This window comes from Notolepis coatsorum (genome assembly GCF_963971535.1).
Source record: "Notolepis coatsorum genome assembly, chromosome: 17".
NCBI lineage: Eukaryota > Metazoa > Chordata > Actinopteri > Aulopiformes > Paralepididae > Notolepis > Notolepis coatsorum.
The window spans coordinates 93,222,539-93,244,396 of record NC_140181.1 but is presented as its reverse complement, the minus strand read 5'-3'; the positions used below and the strand labels follow the sequence as shown (position 1 = coordinate 93,244,396).

At 43.9% G+C, this 21,858-nt stretch overlaps 1 protein-coding gene across 2 annotated transcripts in view; it reads left to right on the top strand.

The window, feature by feature from the left end:
* Window positions 1-336: 336 nt before the first annotated feature.
* Window positions 337-21,858, top strand: part of LOC311244453 (vesicle-associated membrane protein-associated protein B/C-like) — a 30,516-nt gene continuing 8,994 nt past the window's right edge. For both annotated transcript variants that reach the window (XM_084333970.1, XM_084333969.1), the window contains exons 1-2: window positions 337-671; window positions 4,766-4,918. In XM_084333970.1, coding sequence (XP_084190096.1) covers window positions 614-671; window positions 4,766-4,918 — 211 coding nt within the window. In that variant the 5' untranslated portion in view covers window positions 337-613. The remainder of the gene's footprint in view (window positions 672-4,765; window positions 4,919-21,858) is intronic.

Here is a 21,858-nt window from a genome sequence, read left to right as displayed (position 1 = left end):
TCAGAATGGGTACAATTACAGTACGGCTCAATACACACAATTGTTAAGGGGATGCAGACCAGAGAAAGACGTTTGTCTTGTTTACGTCATCAGGGTCCCCCATTTTCAAAGTGAATTGGGAGTTGACTTGACCAAATTAGTTTTATTACATCATCATTACGTTTCTTAACTATCCCCAAATTATTATAATTATTTCCTTATGTTACATTGTAAACAAGATGATGTGGCATGATGTTAATTTAATTTTACAAGAAACCAGCTGACATTCCAAGCAGGCACCGCCCCCCCCCCCCCCGCACCCCCATCCTGACGTCACGCAGTCCTTCCTTCCCTTCTCCTCTCTGCTTACTAGAGTTAGCACATTAGCACTAGCAAGCCTCAGCTGTCGTTGGCAGTCCAAAGAAGAAGTAGTGGTGGCGCGACTGTAATCATCCACCTTCCACCCTAACAAACCGAGGACTTGATTGTATATTCGGTCAACTAACGTTATAGCTTTTCACGACTGCTAACAAACAACGACTAGCTGTTGTGTTGTTGTTGTGGTTGTTGACTGTTGTGTGTCCTCGTAGCGACTAGCGAGTCCCGACAGAAAGGAACCCCGACGCTCCGGGACATGGCCAGACCAGAACAAGTGCTAGCGCTAGAGCCACAACACGAACTGAAGTTCAGAGGTAAGAGGAGAGGAGAGCAGCAGGGCCCCTGACTGCCAAGTAGAGAAGCTAACGCTAGCCAGCCTATACCTACAGGCTTTCAACAGATCCATTTCCAGTTTTAGATAACGTTGTGCGTTTAATGAAAATGTTCTTATTAAACGTCTTATTTGGTGAGAGGGGGGATCCGTGTTGTATATACTGTACATGATCAGTTGTTGTTGTCTGGGGTTTTGGAGCGAACCTTAGAGGAGGAGAATGACAGGTGGAAAGACATTGCGCACCGATGCTAACTAGCTAAGCTAAGCAGCTAACCTGGCTAGCTGTCATTGGCACCGAGGCAGAGACTGCAGGCCTGTCCGTCCGGCCCATTCGCTCCAGTTAATGTCCCACGTTTATTATAGACGTTAAAATGTCACGGTGTGTGAGGTATTATCCCGGGGCATGCTTCATCATCTTTTCATCCTAGCAACACGCTTCGTGTTGTTGGACCATTCTAGCATTTTCCACAATCAGGGGGAGGGGGACACTGCTTAGCTGATTCCGGATGAATTGAAAATGGGGGGACCCTGATGTAAACAAGACGAAAGTCTTTCTCTGGTCTGCATCCCCTTAACAATTGTGTGTATTGAGCTGTACTGTATTGTACCCATTCTGCAATCTGTTAATAAAGTTATCAATCAATCAATCAATCAACCAATCTGTATGATCATCGTCGTTGACTGAGAGCTTTGACTGTTTCAATCCAGGCAAAGTGAATTCTTCTTAGTCGGCTTTAGTATGACCATGCCTAACTGGTTGCAGAAAGACTGAGCTGAGCGGGTGGGTCTGGAATATGTCAAGCTATTTTTGTTGTGAAATTATTAGATCGGGTGTGATACTGCTATATAATCGGGGTCAGATGATGCATCTCTAGTCTAAAAGTGATGGGCTCGATGTGGTGCTCTTTACAGGGTGATCGATGCGGCCCTTAAATGCAAAACATAAGCTAAAGTGCATCCCATGCAGTCAGGTTGTGGCCAAGAGTCGGTCTACCTGCAGTCCATGTCCGAACTACTGAATGGACACAAATGGCTCAATGGGTTTCCTTACCAAAGACATGTTTTGGATGTGATAATAAGATACTTATTCTCAGCTGAGGGTAGCTGAAGATGATGTTCTTTGTAAAGAATTAATGCTTTAGCAGGGCAAAGATAACTTATCTGCATGACTCTCTAATGGCCAACAATAACTTGTATTTACAGTTCAATATTATGTGTTATATTTTAAGGGCAACACACTGAGAACAGTGTACAGTGCAAGCACAATGAAATGCAGTTGGCATCTAACCAGAGTGCAAGTAGCAGTGAAGTGACATGTACATATTGTACAGTGCGTGTGTAAAGTGCACAGATAATGTATGTCAATTGTGCACAACATGATGCATACACCAGCATATAGATGTAGATATAAATACACATGTGTACAGTGTTATTGCACAATGCTTATCATACAGTGCTACGTGGTTTGACACAGTGGTACAACGAAGGTATAGTCGTGAATGCAGTGCGAGCATCTTCTGTTGTGCTCTGTCGTTCAAACCTGATATAGAGGAGAATGGGCTGCAAGCGACACTACGCCACTATTAAAACAGTTGAGACACTAAATGTTTAATGTAAAATGTTGAAGGTGGCTGGCTGGCACGCAGCCATACAAATGCTCTGCTCCACTTCTTACATGCCTGGACGGACACACACACACACACACGCATGCATGCACACTCACACACACACGGGATGGGCTGCCTGGCCTAAATTTCATAGAATATAGCCTAGATTATGTAGGATTTAGGACAGTAACAATATACTCATGGCTGGATGATATGTAAAAAAAAAAAATAATAATAATAATAATAATTAGGATGACTTTTGTTCTCGATGTAGCACATTATCACTATCATCTTCTTAGGCATGGAAAATAATGTGTTTGATGAACCGATTGATGTTCATCATATCTGACTGTATGGTAATTGGGACGTGTGATACAGTATCAAACAAAGACATATTCAATTGATGTTTTGGGATATTTTAATTTGTGAGAACTCTAATTTGTTTTCTAGCATTCTGAAATCTAAACAATTAAAGTGTTAAATTATAAAAGTAAACACAGGAAGATAATATACAATATAATATCTATTGCCCAGCCCTAACACACACAGACACAGGCAGACATACATGGCCTTAGTCATCAATGGACCTGCCACTGTATATCAAGTCTGAATCTTGTTCTGAGCATACTCACTGTGTGTGTGTGGTGTGTGTGTGTGTGTGTGTTGCCAATAGGCCTCCTATGATCATGACATGTTTAATGATGACGATTATTGCCTGACAAATAGGCAAATTGACCTCTCTGCAGAGTCGGCAACCTCCTCCACAGAGATTTGACTATTAAACATCATGCAGATTAATCTGAATATAGGCCTAAGTAATAACCTAGACCTAAAATGATCACAATAGAGGCCTTGTATGGAATGTTCACCATCTTCCAACATGGCTGCCTGTAATATAACAACCATTGTTTTGTCCTTGGCAATGGAAGAGACAACGTTTGCTGTGTGGATATATGAAAAATGTATCAACAGGATCTTATTACAGGATCTTGTCTTGTCATGCAAAAATATCATGCTTTTACAGTGTTTAACCTACTAACCATTGCACAGAAATTAGGAATTAACTTTTGAAAGTGAAATGGTTACAGGCAGCCATACTGGAAGAAGGAGAAATAAACAACCATTCCCATGCAAGGGCCTATATTATACAAAATGACCACGATGATCTCATGTCATCGCCATCACACGATTATTAAATGATTGCAGCAGCCATAGTTGCTGACAACACACAACAAAAGATAACGCATAATACACATACAAAAATAAATAAAAAAAAAAGCATCTTAACACTTTCAGTGCCGGCCATGTTTTCCTTTTTACCCCCTTGAATGCCGCCACCCACTTCAATGATAGCGTTAAAAACGCATAATCTATGTTTTAAATTATGGCTGTGTCTAATCTGCCCGTCGCTTATCAATGACTTGTTTGCAGTCAACATTGTCGAAACGGATTGTTTTTTTTAATCGGTTCATATCCTTTTTATAGCATTTCGAAAAGCTATCGTTTTCTCGAAAATTTCAGGAAAATAGAAAGATTCCGTCATAAACGGCATTTATTGGAATATTCTCGAATACACTAGACACGTTGTCATTTGTCGGCCTATTTATGAATAGTTTTCAAATAAAACCCTAGATTATCGATAGTATATGTGTACTTATGCACGCTATAGAAGCGAGCTGAGAAATCGATTATCTTATTTCCTCAACAGCACACACATATACACATACGGGACACGCTGTTATCTCAGTGAAAACAGCTCTGATTATCCTAAAACTGGTAACATAGACTCCTTACCTTAGATCAGATGTTCTCCAAAAAGATTATTCCAATTCCTGATTGCCATTCCAAATATCGATCGTGTTTATTGATTGATTATTGGCTGCTGTAAATATATTCCAGGCTGCTTTCCATCTCGCGATCACTTCCCTCTTCATCAGATCCCTCGCCAGCATAGTGGAGCCAGTAGGCTCCCCCCCACAGATCCACCAGTGTAATCGAATGGCCTGCAGTTACACAGGGATAGACGATAGGGGGCGGTATTTTCCCATCGGAGCTCCTAGAGGGGCTGCTGTACCAACGGGAGACTCGGTTGATGAAATATGAATTCAGATCGCTAATAAAAAAAAATGCGTTGTCGGCACTCAACGGGGGGCACGAAATAACGACATAAAACGTCGCTGGCACTCAAAGTGTTAATACCGATTTCCTTTTCAAACTGTAACATAGGCCTGCCCTTAATGCATGTGTGTACTGTGTAATGGGACACATGATGTGCGTATGAAGGTTTCGAGATGCAGGAGGAGTCCTGGATACGTCACAATGCATTTCGGACCCTCCTTGATACAATTAAAAGACGTATCCCATGTTTTCCACAGGGTTATATCTCCCTCTCTCTCCCTCCCTCCCTCCCTCTTTGACTACCGAGCCACTAACGCCATTACGTGTCTCTGGCTCGTCTCGTCTCCAGGCCCGTTCACCGATGTCGTCACTGCCACCCTGAAGCTCAGCAACCCGACAGATAGAAATGTGTGTTTCAAAGTCAAGACGACCGCGCCGCGCAGATACTGCGTTCGCCCCAACAGTGGCATCATTGATGCTGGAACCTCCATCAATGTCTCTGGTTCGTACTCATCTCTCTTCTCTTATTTGTTTTGGATTATTCTTAAAAAAAAACAGGGGGGGGGATTCAAGTAGGTCCACGCCTGTGCTTCTCACAGATTTGTTCTGGTTATCGGTGGATGACAAGATATTGAGTGTAGCGGTGAAGAGGACTTGGTGTGTATACTATATACGCGCAACACAAGGAGCATCAGTAATGTAGTCTTATTGCTGTACCACTCTGGGAAATGTGTTTGCGTCTGTTTGCGGTGGGTCCGTCTGATCTTGGTGGTGGGCTGCCGCAAATTATTCCACGTATGGGGGGGGGGGGGGGGGGGGGGGGGCACTGATTACGTTTTATATTCAATCACCCATACAAAGCCTTTTCTCTGGCTTTTTCCACATCCCTGTACCGTCATGGTCGCTGTTGGGCCGAGGGTTGCAAGGTTATGTCAAGAGACAGTCTCTCTGATGAGAAGGCGGACCACTGTGGTTGTGTTGAACGTAGTGTTGTCAAAAATATCGAAGTATCGATACATATCGATACTGAATATTTAAAACGGCTTCGATACTCATTTCCCGAAGTACCGATACTTTCTGCAGTATCGGTACCAGCTGGCGAGTGTTCTACCTCAAGTTGTTGACGCCTGTTCAGAGCGCTCAGCGCGCTTGCCCCCCCGGCTCCTCCGAGTCCAGCCCTCCCCCTCACAGAGTCACAGAGAGCAGTCTTCAGTTAGTAAACAAACATTTTAGCTGAAGATGGTAAATGCAGAGCCTCCGCAACTTGTGCTTGTGGATAAAGAAAACAGCAAAAGTGCTGTTTGGAGGTACTTCGGGTTTCAAGTAAACAACGAAGGACAAGCTACAAATGCCCCAATGCTATTGGCAAGCGGTGTTAGAGCAGTGCCAGCGCTGATCTCCATAAAGAAATGAAAGAGGTTCGTGACAGCTGCTCTTTCAACGTCACTGTGACTGAAGAATTAAACCATTAACTCTAGTTTAATACATGATACGTTGTCTACTGATGGCGCATAATATCAACAGCTGATTCGTTGTAACGTTACAGCTACCAGCTAACGTTAGCTACTGCTATCTCCGTTAGCTTAGCTGGCTACTTTTATAATTACTGCATGGAAACGGAGTAACGTTAACGTTTAAACGTTATGTCGAGGTCATACAATACTACAGTCGACATAAGGTTAACGTTACCCCGTTTCCATCAAGTGTTTAAATAGCAGCAATCTTGTTGAAAATGTAACGTTACTAAAATGCTCCGAGCATAGCCTCTCTCTCTCTCTATCTCTCTCTCTCTCTCTCTCTCTCTCTCTTTCTCTCTCTCTCTCTCTCTCTCTCTCTCTCTCTCTCTCTCTCTCTCTCTCTCTCTCTCTCTCTCTCTCGTTATCTTTAAATAAAAACGAAACTGTTACTAACTGTAATACAAACAGTTCAGTTTGTCAGGTACATGCAACACAGATTACAGTGTTTACATCTGTCTGCTTGAGAAAATACCATGTTCTGCATTTGCAATAAAAATTATTGAAGTGAGATGAACAGTTATTTTTAAATGTGTGATCTAAAGATAAACAAAGGGTTTAAAAATTGTTATATTTATCTTCTCTTATAGTACCAGAGAGAAGCTAAATTTGAAGCTAAATTTGTTAAAAAAAAAAAAAAAAATATAGGAGCCTGGGCAAATGTCCGACTTACATCAAGGAACCCGGATCATCAACAAATCAATCTGAACTATATTCACAGGACATACTTGACTCCTATAAGGCTGTGCAAAATGGGGCTTAAACAAGACTCCAAATGCTCCCAATGTACAAATGGGGACGAAGGAACATTTATGCACATGTATTGGGACTGCCCACCAGTTAAGGCATTCTGGAAAGATGTGTCCCAACAATTATCAATACTCGTATCTTGGAATATACCTGTACACCCCTCGGTATTACTATTGAATGATGTTTTTGAGTTTGCAGTGAATCCACAACTAAAGAGATTGGTTTTATCGGGTATCACAGTAGCTAAAAAACTGATCGCATCACGTTGGTTTCAACCGGAAAAAATGTGCCGAAAAGTGTGGTTTCTTACATATCTCGATGTGATATATCAAGAAATATCTACAGCAAGAATTCTGCGTCTCAATGAATCCAAAATGTCAATGTGGTTAGAAGTGGTGGAGAGAATAAAAGCTAGCTTATAATGGTAGTGTCTGGTTAGGAGTGAGGGATAATGGAGGTACTATCCAAGAGGGGGTCCGGGAGGGGGGGGTTCGAGCTGGAGCATATGTGTGTAGGGTTTTAGAAAATAGGTATTAGGGGTATATTATATACTAACATTTATATAATTGTAATTTCGCTGGATATACACTGTATACGGTTAAAATGTTATTATAGACTAATTTTGTTTTATCTTGTTTCTGTACTTGCATATATTTTAACCACCTTTACTGAAAGTTTCATTATGCATTGTGTGTTGAGTACTGACTTTTAATAATTTTTGTCTTGCAATAATAAAAAAAATATAAAAAAAATATATATATATATATATTTTTTTTGATATCGAAATAATATCGAAGTATCGATACTTTTCAAGGTATCGTATCGAAGTCGAAATTCCAGTATCGTGACAACACTAGTTGAGCGTGGTGAACCGTCACACTGAGGACGGCGGCAACTATGAAACTAATTGGATGTGATGTGATTTTATGTTAGGGTGCGACAGTAGCTCAGGAGGTATAGCGGTCATCTAGTAATCGGAAGGTTCCCGGTTCGATTCCGGCTCCTCCCTGTAACCCTAACTATTCCCGATGAGCAGGTTGGCACCTTGCATGGTCGCCTCCGCCATCTGTGTGTGAATGTCTGGGTGAATGTGAGGCATAAGTTGTAAAGCGCTTTGGATAAAAGCACTATATAAATGCAGTCCATTTACCATGTTGAGCAAAAATAATAATTGACTGCGTCTTGAGGTGAAATGGGAGTTTTAAAGATGTTTTAACTTAAACCGCAATCTCTGCCAAAAGGCTGGGAATTGTGCAGTGAGTGGTTGCCATGGTAACTAAGGATTCCGTGGTAGAAACCACTGGATGGTGCATGTGTTGAAACTGATCTATTTGTGTGTGTGGGGGGGATTCCTCTATCACAAAATGTTGTCCTTTTTGACCAATTTTGGGTTGTCAGTAATTTACCAGTGACTTAAAATATGAAAGAAAAACAATGATAAACATGACAGATTCTTGGATAGGGATGTCTCCCCATTCAAAGAGATATGGCTCAGGTCTTGTGTTAGTCTTGTTAGCCCTGACTATCAAGATGGTAAATGGAATGCATTTATTTATATAGCAGCTTTTATCCAAAGTGCTTTACAACTTTCCTTTGACTCACATAATTCACACATTCACACTCATCGGGAGCAGTTGGTCGTTAAGTGTCTTGCTCAAGGACACTTCCAGAATCGAACCGGTTGTTGTAGCCAATGAGTGTCCGCTTCCAACGATACCCCACGTGGGGAGGTGCGAATATAGGAAGTAAGTGAAAATTGTCGAGCAAACATGAGTTGTGACTCAGACTTCAGAACGCACAAGGTGGATGGTAGAAATGGATTTTGGAACTCTTTTTATTTTTTGGCGTTGGTTTACTAAAACCTCTCAAACACTCATTTCTGAACGGATTTTTTATCAAATTTGGACCTGTACTACATAAGGCTATGGAACCGTGGTCATACCTCTATGCTGGAATATGGAATCTTGCAACCACTAAATAAAAATGTACACAAAGTACACAAGTTCAAGTTCAACTCAAGTTCAAACCTCTTTTACTCTATTTCATTAGCACTAAAAGTGATTCTCCTTTTTTGCATTAGTAACTTCAGAATGTTATCTTTTAAAAGAGACCATGCGTGCTATAAGTATAAAGCTAAGCTTTGCAAAAAAAGTATGCGGTCCTTAAGTTCAAGTAAAAAAAATTGCCACTTTTCTGCCTGCCTGTTGAATTGATTGAATTTATTTGACAATCAAAATTACATACAATACCGGTACAGCCATCACATATAATCTAAAATCGTCGAGGATTAAAACACAATAAAACCTTACGGTTTATTTCCATTCTGGTCCTCACAAACTCAATCAGTGCCAGCCATTAGACGCTGACCGCTGTAGCTGGGCCAAGCATTAAAAGATATGACTGCATGACCTTGTTTGTAGAGCTAAATCTATATTCTATATATTAGCCATGGATACATTGCTATAGTCATTTGACACTGTTTCTTCCAGTCAAGATGCAAAAAATAGATAATTTTTCCATGCATACATTCCCGTGTTATACCGTGGTGAATATAAGTATGGTTTTACAGCGGTATGGGGTAATTCCTGAAAGGCTGCGTAATAGCCATATAGGTAAATTCGACTATTTGCATTGGCGTTTCTTGCCTATACATGCTAGTATTCCAGAATCAAATTCATACAGTAGGTATTATGTTTCATCATGAATGCATGAAAGGGGGGGGGGGGTTCGTTTCTGATTATTGATTACCAGTAACGGCATTAGTATTGAACGCTAAAAGCGCTGATCAGCTGGATCGGTATGAAAACCTTGCACAATCAAGCCAGAATTTACGTCAGATGATCCTTACCTTTGATCGGGATTATTCCAAAAATAATATTCCAATTGTTTGATCGTCATCTGTTACATCCAATGTCGATTTGGTCCACTGCATAACCAACCACAGCATATGCATCAGATGTCCCGTAGACGTTTGGATGCGACCGATTGAACCTCTAGCCTTGCCGGCACCTCTCCTGTTGATAACGCTAGCCAAGTTAGCACACACATACACACACGCACAGTGGGCCAGTGACTTTGGTGTAGGGGTGTAACAATGCATCGATCCTAAGGGGAAAATTCAACTGCATCGATTTGAAAATGTTAGAATAGATTATCACAATTTTAATGTGTACACAGTGTTATGTTATTCTCATGTCCATTACAGCCAACACAACGACATATGCTACTGCATCAACGTTATGATTAACAAAGCAAGGCATTCGTTTTGTTGCATTAACATTATATTACTATTGCTATCGATAAATCTAGGTGTTCTAAAATCTATTGCTATTGGTAAGACTAGAATAAGTTACATTAATTTAATCTGGCGCCCAGCGGATGGCGAGTTAACCCGACTTATCTCGGGTTTGGCCCCGAATGAGTTAAGAGATGAATAGAATAGAATAGAATAGAAATACTTTTATTATCCCGAGGGAAATTTGACACTGCAGAACAGATCACGAATAAGAATAACAAAACAAATCAAATTGCCTAAGATAAGAGTAGAATAAAATAGAATAAAAATTAGGGATGCTCGATATTGGCTTTTTTACCGATACCGATACCGATATTCCGATATTGTCCAACTCTTAATTTCCGACACCGATATCAACCGATACCGATATATGCAGGGTTTCCCCGTCCAAAAAACTGAATAATTTCAGGTAACTAATAATTTCACTGGATATATATATATAACAAATATTGTTATTGTTTTTTTTTGTTTTTAAACCGATACCGATATTTTCCGATATCACATTTTACTGCCGATATCGGCCGATAATATCGGTCGGCCGATAATATCGGACATCCCTAATAAAAATGGAATAAAATATACAGTAAAAAATATACTGAGGTCTACAGTAGGTGTAGTATTGCACAGTGCTGTTTCAAAAGTAAGAGTCCAGGATAATGGTAACTGTCACTCTGTGCTCAGTGAGGCACAGTGATGCATACTATAGTCTGATGGCTGTTGGAATGAAGGACTTCCTTGTGCCGTTCAGTGGTGCATTTAGGTAGTGTGAGCCTAGCACTGAACATGCTCCGCCTGTCAGCCAAGTCTGTGTATAGTGGGTGGGAGGGGTTTTCCCTGATGGCCTGGAGCTTAGCAAGGCTCCTCCTCTCCGCCACCCTCGCTAGGGAGTCCAGCTCCACCCCAACCACGCTACTGGCCTTCCTGACCAGCTTATCCAGCCTGTTTGTGTCCCCTGCTCTCAGTCCGCTGCCCCAACAGGTCACAGCGTACAAGAAGGCGCCCGCCACCACCGACTCATAGAACATCCTCAACATCCTTGTACAGACATTGAATGATCTCAGCCTTCTGAGGAAGTAGAGTCGGCTCTGGCCCTTCTGGTACAGTGCCTCGCCCTCTGCATGTTTTGACCTGTTCAGTTTTTTTTTTTTTTTTTTAAAATCTTTTCCCCCCTCCTTTTTCCCGATTTTTTTTCCCATCCCACTGTTAGTCGTTTATGCCAATTCCCAACCCCCTCCCTGGTTGTTGCGCACCCCCCCCTACTGTTGGTCCGGGAGGCCGGAGACCGTCACATGCTTTCCTCTGACACATGTGCAGCCAGCCGGCAGCCAGCCTGGCAGCGCAGATTCTCACCGGGAGAGTGTAACGTGTGGAAGGTCACACTACCTTTCTCCAGATCCTGCCCTCGCTGTGCAGGCACCCCGACCGAACTGTAGGGGTCGCTGTCCACAACGCCCAGGACCCACCCACGGTTTCCCTCCCCCTAACTCAGCCAAGCGGGTTAGTATAGCGATCAGCCCAAGCCAAGGCAATGCTGACTCTCGGGGAGTCGAGACCGCAGCCTCTTGCATTGGTGACGAGCACAATCTCCGCTACGCCACCTGACCGCCCCCCCCCCCCAGTTTGTTGTCGATGTGCACACCGAGGTATTTGTAGTCCTCAACCATGTCCACATCGACTCCCCTGATGGAAACGGGGGTCACAGGTGCACTCCTCCTCCTGCCCAGCTCCACCACCAGTTCCCTGGTCTTCGCCACATTTAGCTGCAGGTGGTTTTTATCGCACTATGTGACGAAGTCCACTACCAGTTCCCGCTATTCCCTCTCGTCACCGTCCTTTATACATCCCACTATCGCAGAGTCATCAGAAAACCTCTGAAGGTGGCAGGACTCTGACCGATAGTGGAAGTCGTTGGTGTAGACGGTGAAGAGGAAGGGAGAGAGGACTGTCCCCTGCGGGGCCCCGGTGTTGCTGACCAGTCTGTCTGACACACAGCTCCGTAGGCGCACGTACTGTGGTCTGCCCGTCAGATAGTCAACAACCTAGGACACCAGGGGGGCCTCTACCTGCATCGCCTCCAACTTCTCACCCAGCAGCCCAGGCCTTATGGTATCAAAAGCACTGGAGAAGTCAAAGAACATGACTCTCACAGTGCTCCCCGGCTTGTCTAGGTGAGTGTAGGCTCGTTTCAGCAGGTAGATGACAGCATCCTCTACCCCCAGTCGGGGCTGGTAGGCGAACTGAAGTGGGTCTAGGTGGGGTTTGATCACCGGGTGGAGTTGCTCCAGGACTAACCTCCATGGTCTTCATTATATGAGAGGTTAGAGCCACCGGCCTGTAGTCCTTGGACGTGCTGGGACGCGGGCACTTAGGGACAGGGACCACACAGGAGGTTTTCCCACAGTGTCGGGACTCTCTGCAGCCTCATATGACCTACATAAGCCAACGAGACCATCAGCAAGAAAATTGGCTATTTCTATACAGTGATACTGAAAATGCATGTGTCTGGCAGTCTGATTGCCTGAAAGCAGAAGAAACGATTAGTATGCAGACCAGAAGAGCCCATGTTTACATTTTCCCATGCAAAGTTTTGCAGAGTGAGTGACGGATGTTATTTTGTTGTTATGGCTCATACTGGGGCAGGATCAGCAAAGACAAAAGGAAGATACTGGTCAGGTAGTTTTTTTTTTGATCCACTTTTTTCTCCCATTTTCTATATTTTTCTCCCATCCCAATTTCGTATCATCCAATTCAACCCTCCCCTGTCACGAACGCTGTTTCTTGCCTCCCACAAGCCGCCTGCAATGTGGACTAAGTCATACATAGCACAAGTCCCCTCCGGTACTTGAGGTAACAGCAGTCGCATCTTTTCACCTGCGCAGCTCGATCTCTCAGTGGCGAGGAGTAACACGTGGGAGGCTCACGCTGCCCCCGACACTTCCTGATTCTACTGCGCAGGCGCACCAACCGACCTGTAGGAGTCGCTGTCCACAACGCCCGATCCCCACCCATCAGTTTCCCACCCCCTAATACGGCCAATGTGTATTAGTATGAACGACCAGCTAAACTGAAAGCAATGGGGAGCGCTGGGCTCGAACAGGCAAGCCCAGCGTCTCCGTCATTCGTGGCGAGCGCCTTGCCCAATACGCCACGTAGCCGCCCATACTGGTCGATTAGGTATCTGCTAACTGAGAAGAGTGAGTGCAACTTGAGTAAATCTAAAATCTTAATTCAGCCTGGTTTCACTCAACTGGAACTGGGGGCATGTTAAAACTGCCATCTGCCTTTTGTTCTGCTAATTGAGCCATTAACTCATTCTGCGCCAATCACGGAATAAGTCGGGTTAACTCGCCAACCGTTCAGCACCAATCACGAGAAAAGTCGGGTTTTAATCGTTATTTCTTTTATTGTGTACGGATGAAAAAACTCCGTTTTGTACATGTTGACTGGAAGCAACTCACTGACACCGACTCTACTTTCATACCAAGCCCATGTCAGTTCCGTCACCAAATCCGCCTTCTTCCACCTCAGAAACATATCCAGACTCCGACCATCACTTTCCGACTCCACAGCTGAGACCCTCATCCATGCCTTTGTAACCTCCCGCCTGGACTACTGCAATGGGGTCCTGTCCGGGGTCCCAAGCAAAACCCTGGACAGGCTCCAGTATGTTAAAAATTCAGCTGCCAGGGTTCTAACCCGCACCAAACCCTGGCAGCACATCACCCCCACCCTCATCCACCTCCACTGGCTCCCCATCAAATCCCGCATCACCTACAAAACCATCCTGCTCACCTACAAATCCCTTCACGCTCTGGCACCTCAGTACTAGGCTTGGGCGGTATGACAGTATTACGGTATACCACGGTATTTAGAAATACAGACTGTATTGAAAATCAATACCGTCAAAATCACAGTTGGGTTTCAGTTTCTATTACACTGAAATGGAGTTTCGACAGGGACGGCATTGGGTTTAGGTTTCTATTACACTGAAATGGAGTTTCGACAGGGACGGCATTGGGTTTAGGTTTCTATTACACTGAAACGGAGTTTCGACAGGGACGGCATTGGTTGTAGTGCACACACACAGCACGCACCAGCAGAGGGCAGGGGAGGCAGTCCGTCTTTCCCGCACAGAGCTGAGCTGAGCAAGATGGCGGCAGCATGTACTGCTAAACTTTTCTGCACACACTGTCGCATTTGGACAATTAAAGGACTCTGTTCGGATTTAAGCAAAACCCTCGCCACAAGTCGACTCGCCAGTGACTTCATCCAGCACAACGAGTGACTGAGGCATTTCTTTGGGAATGTAATATAAAACGGGGTGAGTGAGTGTTGACATTTTTTTCATACCGGGATATTATGTTAGCAAGGTATGACGGTATGAAAAAAATTATACCGCCCAAGCCTACTCAGTACCTCACTGACCTCCTCCACCCCTACACTCAGTCACGGTCCCTACGATCCACGGACACTGGTCAGCTCTCCATCCCCCGAACCAGACTGCGGACCTTCGGGGACAGAGTTTTCAGTGTGGCAGCTCCCACCCTCTGGAACTCTCTCCCCGCAGAACTCCGCGCCGCCCCAACTCTGGACTCATTAAAAAAACTGCTCAAAACCCACCTCTTCAACTCGGCCTTTAACCCCTAATCTCTCACTTTATATGTATATGTTGTGTCTGTCCACTGTCTGTTACTTTGTTATTCCCCCCCTATGTAAAGCGACCGTGGGTCTCTTGAAAGGCGCTATATAAAATTAAGTTATTATTATTATTATTATTATTATTATAGATATAATATAAGATATATTTTAAGCACTCACAAGTGGACAAAGCGCCCCATTGACTTACAGTGCTGGCGTAATAGCGCCCTCTGGCGCCCCGACCCGTGGCGCAGAATGAGTTAACTGTCAGACTCAGGTTTTAGTGGTACTTCCTGTGTTGAAACTCACTAAAAAAAACGAACCTTCTTCATATTATTTATTAATCTTGCATAGTAGGGATGGGTAGTACCGTTCACATTTGAACCGATACGGTACCGGTACCCAACGGTACCTTTTTTTGGTACTTTAGTCTCTAAAAATGTAATCTACCTACCTCAGTTGTGGGGGAAAAAATCCAAACTTCAAATAACCACACTTTTCGACCGTTTTCGGCTTGCCATTGCCCCGACTGCTTTGTTGTTGAATCAAGTAAAATCCTAGGTAAGCGTATATTATTGTCCGTGTTGACGTGAAGAAAAAAATTAATTTTCTTTTTTACAGTACCGAAATCTGGCACAGACGGATCTCACGTGAATCGGTACTCTGTAGTACCGACGTGATTCGGTAGGTACCTTTTAAAAGTACCTAATTCGGTACCCATCCCTATTACATAGCCACAAATAGATACATTATCTCATCGCTACGCATCCTGCAAACAGCTGTGTTTAAAAATAGAAAAATTATGTTAAAAATAAGTTGCATCGTTCTGTCACTCTGTAGTCGGTGGTACTCTGTGTTCACCACCTGAGCACTGCCCCCACCGGTGTATGCTTTAATAATTTTTAAATAAGCATTTATTCAACCCATTTATAAAATGTTTGCATATCATTTGCCACATTCATCAAATGAAAAACTCTTAGTTTGTAAAATTAGAATCGGCCTCTCCTCTGCCATGTTTGTTGATCTTTTTAGTCCCACCACTTCCTCGATTTTGATTGGTCGGTCGAAAAAAGTGACATTGCAGGGCTCGAAATTTACATTTTTACTTGGGAGCACCAGCAAAAATGTAGGAGCACCCACCAAAATGTAAGGAGCACCAATAATATATAATGTAATATATTTCTTTATTGATTAAAAAAAAAACACTAACAGTTAGGGAAGGGTATAGTTAGGATTTTATCGATACTACTACTCTTATCGATACTGCTTAACGGTTTGGTACTTTATCGATACTCTTATCGGTTCTTTTAGATTATTATTTAAAAAAAGAATTTATACATTTATTATTTGAACGGCTTAAGGCTATATCTGTACTTGATGTGTGTTTGTTGTGTTGCATATTTGAAATAAACTTCAATCAAATCAAACCCCCCCCCCCCCCTCTTAAAAACAAAAACCTGTGTTTACAACCTAGCCATCTATAAAACATCATGCTAAAACTGTAAAACAAATGTCCTACTCTCCTAAAGAAAGAAATACATAGCAAACATGACTCAGTTATGCAATAGTGCTGCTGCTTTTTATTTGGTTAAAATCTTTTAGTTAAACTAAAAGACTACAATATGACTACAACGATTTCATGACTGCTTCCTGTCCTTGCAATACACGGAGCATTAACCCTTTATCTGCCAGGGATTAATTCTGATCTTAACCCCCTCTCTGCCACCACTATAAGTCTATGGAGATGTTCCCCTTCTTTGCAGGGCTATAACCTTTTAAATTGTATTGCTAAATTGACATTACTATGGCCCATTCAACGTCAAGTATCTATCGTTTAGGATGTAGCAACGTTCTACTTTTTCATTCACATATTCATACTAAAATACGGTCTAAAGTATAAATATGTTTTTATCGTTTTCTGCAGCATTCTGCAGAACGCGAGTTATAGCTATAAATACATATACATCATCAAATGTAGTTTGATACCGATTGACGTCATATTAAAACGTTCAATTGTACAAGGTCCTAAACGTCCTGCCTCATCATCTGCTGGTGACCGGAGGGGGGGGGGGGGTTTATAAGTCCGTGGCCGACGTTAAATCATTTATTTAGTATGGGCGATATATATATCAGAGCAGATTATACGTTTAATAATAATCAAACACGCTGAAACTTACCGCATCTTCCTCTGACCGTTGGGAGCAGAAAGTTCTCGATTATGGGATGTTGATATATGCGATCCATTTCCAGGTTGTATAATAGTATATACGTCCAAATCATGTTGTTTATCGAGTTATTGGCAACTGATCGCTGTCCAGTGTGTCGAGCTAGAGTCCCGCTAACGATAGCGAGTGCCCGGACCGAATATGGATGAGCACCACTTCCGGCGCGTCACTTCCTGTTTGGGCGATCCGCCGATCGGCCACCAGATGGCGCTCTTGAACCGTTGGAGAGTTGAGAGGAGATCAACAGGAGATCCCAAGTCTCCATGGGTAAAATATGATTGCCATCACAGATTTTTGAAATATTGATCTCAAAGATGCCTTACTGCGTCATTGGCAGATTACGCATGGCGGAGAATGACGTGGGAACACGTCATTGGCGAATAAAGGGTTAACGTTAAATTTTCAACAACAGATTGCTGCTCAAATTAAACACTTCATGGAAACGGAGTAACGTTAACGTTATGTCGAGTTCATACATGTAGTGTAGTATGAACTCGACATAACATTAACGTTACTCCGTTTCCATGAAGTGTTTAATTAAGTCTGTCGCAGATGGATGGTACACTGGTAGTGGTAGCTAGCTAACTTTAGCCACAGCTGCAAAATCGAATTTCAATGATGTTATGAGCTATCAGTAGCTAGCCAGCTAGATGACGTTAGACAACGCCTCGTGTATTAAACTAAAGTGAATAGTTTACTGGGCCATTGTTTAATGCTTCAGTGATTGTTAAAAGAGGAGCTGCACGCTTGCTATCTTCGGTGCAAATGAGACGGGTCTGTGAGGGGGAGGGGCAATGAGGGCACTGCGTGCAGCGTGTGTGTGCGTCAACAAGAGGAGGGGGGGTCGCACCAGAACAATTATTTACGGTCGCACGAATGCTCCCAATTATATTTTGAGGTCGCACAGATACAATTTCGGTCGCATATGCGACCAATTCGGTCGCAATTTCGAGCCCTGCATTGATGAGCGGCGCTCCTCTCCAAATGTTGAAAATGTTTCTACTCAAGGCACCCAGAGTGCTCCGCCAAAAAACGTTAGTCGCCGAGAGCGGGAAGAGGAGCGCTCCTAGCGCGTCTTTACCATAGAAATTAATGGCAGAAAGGCGCTGGCAGCTCAAACGCTTTCTGTGGACAATCAATACTAAGCTGAAACTGCACGGACAGCAGAGCTATTTTTAGAAGTTGGTTTCACTTTCTCTTTGAGGGTAGATTTATTCATACTTCATGTGAAGGAGAGGAAGGATGCTCTAGTCTAGGATTTAAACCCTTCAGCAGGGAGAGCTCGACTGAGAGGAGCTCAGAGGACCAGTCTGACCAGCATTTTGTAAATGGGGCTCCGGTGTCACCATGTAATGAGTTTATTAACACTTTGATTGCCAGGCAGCAGGGGACACTGTGGGCCTTCAGTGCCAGCGTTCTATTCAATGGAGAGTATAGTTTGAGTGATTCTGAGTAATCCCAGGAAAAGACGCGAAAACAGCGTTTTTGTGTAATTCAATAAACATGTTGCCGGATTATCTAATCATCCTGAAATCAACGCTAGATTATTGGTATTATGTCTCCTCGTGCATACATGAAAGGGGGGTTGGAGCGGGCGCACCTCCGTGCTGTGATCACTACCAACGGGACATAGCACACACTAGGCTTGGGCGGTATGACTGTATTACGGTATACCAGGGTATTTCGAAATCCCGTCGGTATGATTTTCAATACCGTGACGTCACAGACTGTGCGCCAAATCACAGATGCGTTTCCTTCTATTACACTGACAGAGTATATAACAGGGACGTGTTGCTTGTAGTGCACAGCACGCGCCAGCAGAGGGCAGGGCAGTCTGTCTTTCCCTCTCTCAGTCGGAGCTCAGCAGAGCCATGCGCGTGTTCCCGTCGGTCGCCCATCTCGCGTGTGTTAATCTGCACGACAAATAAAGACTTATTCTTCTATAGAATGCAGTTATGGACCAATGGCAGTCCGTTTATTAAGGTCGAATGGATGGACCATGGGTCCACTAACTTCCAGACATTGGATTATTGAGGAATCGGGAAACGGAGCGTTTTTCTAACGTTTTGAAATGGATTCGTGCATGAATGTGGACTCGTTGTTTGGGTACCGGTAAGTTATGTTATGGTTAAGCGATTGGAAGATGAACGTACGAGATATGAATGCTGGGAGTGTATGTTTGGTAAACCGCTCCAGTTCGACTGTGTGCGTATTGGCTTCGCGATTCACTACATGGGTTTAACGGCTTAAAGGGGTTATGCACTGCTATTCCTAGCACTATTTGGGCAACTTTACACACTTCCTGTGAGTCTATGTAACACATCTGTAATTTTTATTCCAAAAATAATCATTGTTTTATATTTCTAATCTTGTACTCAAAACCAGCATTTTTCAGCCTCATGAAAGCAGGCTATTATTGGCTTGGCTCCAACCATACTAGCAGAATGCTTTGAGTGACAGCCACCCACCAAATAGCTCCGCCCATCTCCCCGTCAGAGATTAGGTTTCAGGTTACATACAAATATGGTATGTCATAAATATAGAGATGTAGCAGTACTGTCTATCTATATATATGTTACCACTATTTGTAAAAGCCACAACCACGTTACCATATTTGTAATAATGTAAATCATTGTGTCGTTGTACATATTGTGTATACACCGTTAGAAGCTAACATAGCTTAGCTTGGTAGCTATTGTGCTAACAACATATCCCGACGTCCGGCTCGCTGGCCGGCATGCACGCCCGACACAAAATGGTTCTCTCCTCTCTGTACACCCCCGTCCCCACGGGTACCCTGCCGGGGAGCCCATGGACGCGACAACGGCGGCAGCCGTAGGGTGCTCGAGCCCGCCGTAACGCTAGTGGTACACAATAGCTATGAGCTAACTAACGCTACGGCCGCCGCTGTTGTCGCGTCCACAAGCTCCCTGGCAGGACACCCGCGAGAACGGGGGCACACAAGGAGGAGAGAACCACCCCAAATCGAGCACTCATGCCGGCCGACAAGCCGGACACCGCGGTTGTTGTTAGCACAATAGTAGCCCACTGTGATGCACCGAGTGGGCCACCATTGATCAACATGCAGCGATGTGTAGCTTGCATGATGCGTGTGCAGTGCTTTGCCACACAGGTCTGAGAAGAGGACCTGCACATGATAGCAACCGGGAGCGTCGCGGAGCATTCAGCCTGCTGGCTACCTAGATCCACTTCAACCAGCCGAGCGTCGGGAGCTCCAGCAGCTTGTCGATGTGCTAATAGCCTGGAGCCAGCTACCGTTAGCTTGCAGAGGCTATTAGCACACCGACAAGCTGTGTAGCCAGCAGGCTGAATGCTCCGCGACGCTGGTTGAAGTGGATCTAGGTAGCCAGCAGGCTGAATGCTCAACGACGCTCCCGGTTGCTAACGCCGGCCCCGGCTGGTGCTAAGTAGCTAGCGATCGCTCCCGAGTCCCGAGAGCTAACGCCGGTCTGTCTGTCGAAGACCGAGGGAACCGCATCAGGCTTCAGCTGATTAGTGATCTTCTGGACAAACCTTCCACCCTGCAGGTAGCAAGAATGGAGGCGGGCATTACTAAAACCACAGAGCCAATCACATCACCGTGCGCTATAAACAGCGCCCTGTGACGTGCACCAGGTCGTCAAATCAACATGACCTGATTTACTAGAGGCAAAGAGGGGATGGGCTGTAGCTGAGGAATTCGCCAATATAGTATTTAGGCCCAAAAACACATTGATACGAACTCCTATTACTATAATACAATGCTAGAGACTGAAAAATGACATTTATAATGCATAGCACCTTTAAGCTGGGTTTTGATTATCACTTAATCAATGCAGAATACATTTTATGCGTCTGTATGTGTAGTCGTGAGTTTGTGACTCACATTGCTCTAATTTCAGCCTCCGTTATACGTTATTTGTTCCGTATGACTCGTTTCATATCCGTGTCTCGAATGTGCGCGCTGATTTGTTTACTTTGGCAATAGAGCTGCCGCGGTATTGATGTTTTCCTTACCACACAAATTTGTGAAATATTTCCTACCGCGGACAGTATTACGGTTACCAATATTCCTACTCTTTATAGCATATAGCCTGCCTCTAGTCTAATGGCTACTGCATAGTACCTACTCGACTCGACCCGCTTTAGGTACCTGGTACTTCGTTCCTTTTCCACTGCAGGTACTACTCAGTTTGTCTCCGTGTGGGGACGCTTGTGTACACTGAAAGCTCCGTGAGCATAGCTATGTCCGAGGGCTTGCAGCAAGCCAGAGTTTAACAGTTTCAATCAATCAATCAATAACAACATTAACCAGACTCTCGTTTTGTTTATTCTGCTAAAGCTAACTTCACCTCTCATTGTGTCTATTCTACCAAGCAACCCGGGTTTAACGTTACCTCTCGTGTCTATCTGCTGACGTTAGCAACAACAATAACAAGCTTAACACATCAGCGATATTTTTGTGACACTAAACTCTCCGCTCTCTGGTAAATTGGGTTGATGTCTGTTTTGTTTCATCAATAAATGAGGCAGAATACACAGTGAATCCATCCTTTTTTGTTTATTGCACTTGGTCCTGTTGCAAACAAATCCTGAATGAATCCTTACTTAGTGAGCCAGTAAAGATGGCGGCTTTCTGCTTTTGTGCAGGACGCTCCAACGTGTGACGCGTCTCTCTTCTGACCAATCAGTGGTCTGCAGTGTTTCACGTGACTTTTCTGGTACCACTTCTACCCAATAGGGTCGCTTGGAACCTCGACAGAGGAGTAGGGTATATCTGTAGAGCCGCAAGCCCAACGAGAGCAGGGAACTTTATTATTATTATAAAAAACAGCGGTGATGCGGTATTCAGCCTAACTCTGCGGTGGGCGTGATGTAACAGCGATACCGCGGTAATGCGGTTATCGCGGCAGCTCTATTTGGCAACACGGGTCGCTAAGGAATTTAGGTTCGAGGTTGAAGAAAGTGCACTTTTAGGTTGAAAGAACGGCCCTAATGTCAACGTGGTTCAATATAAGCG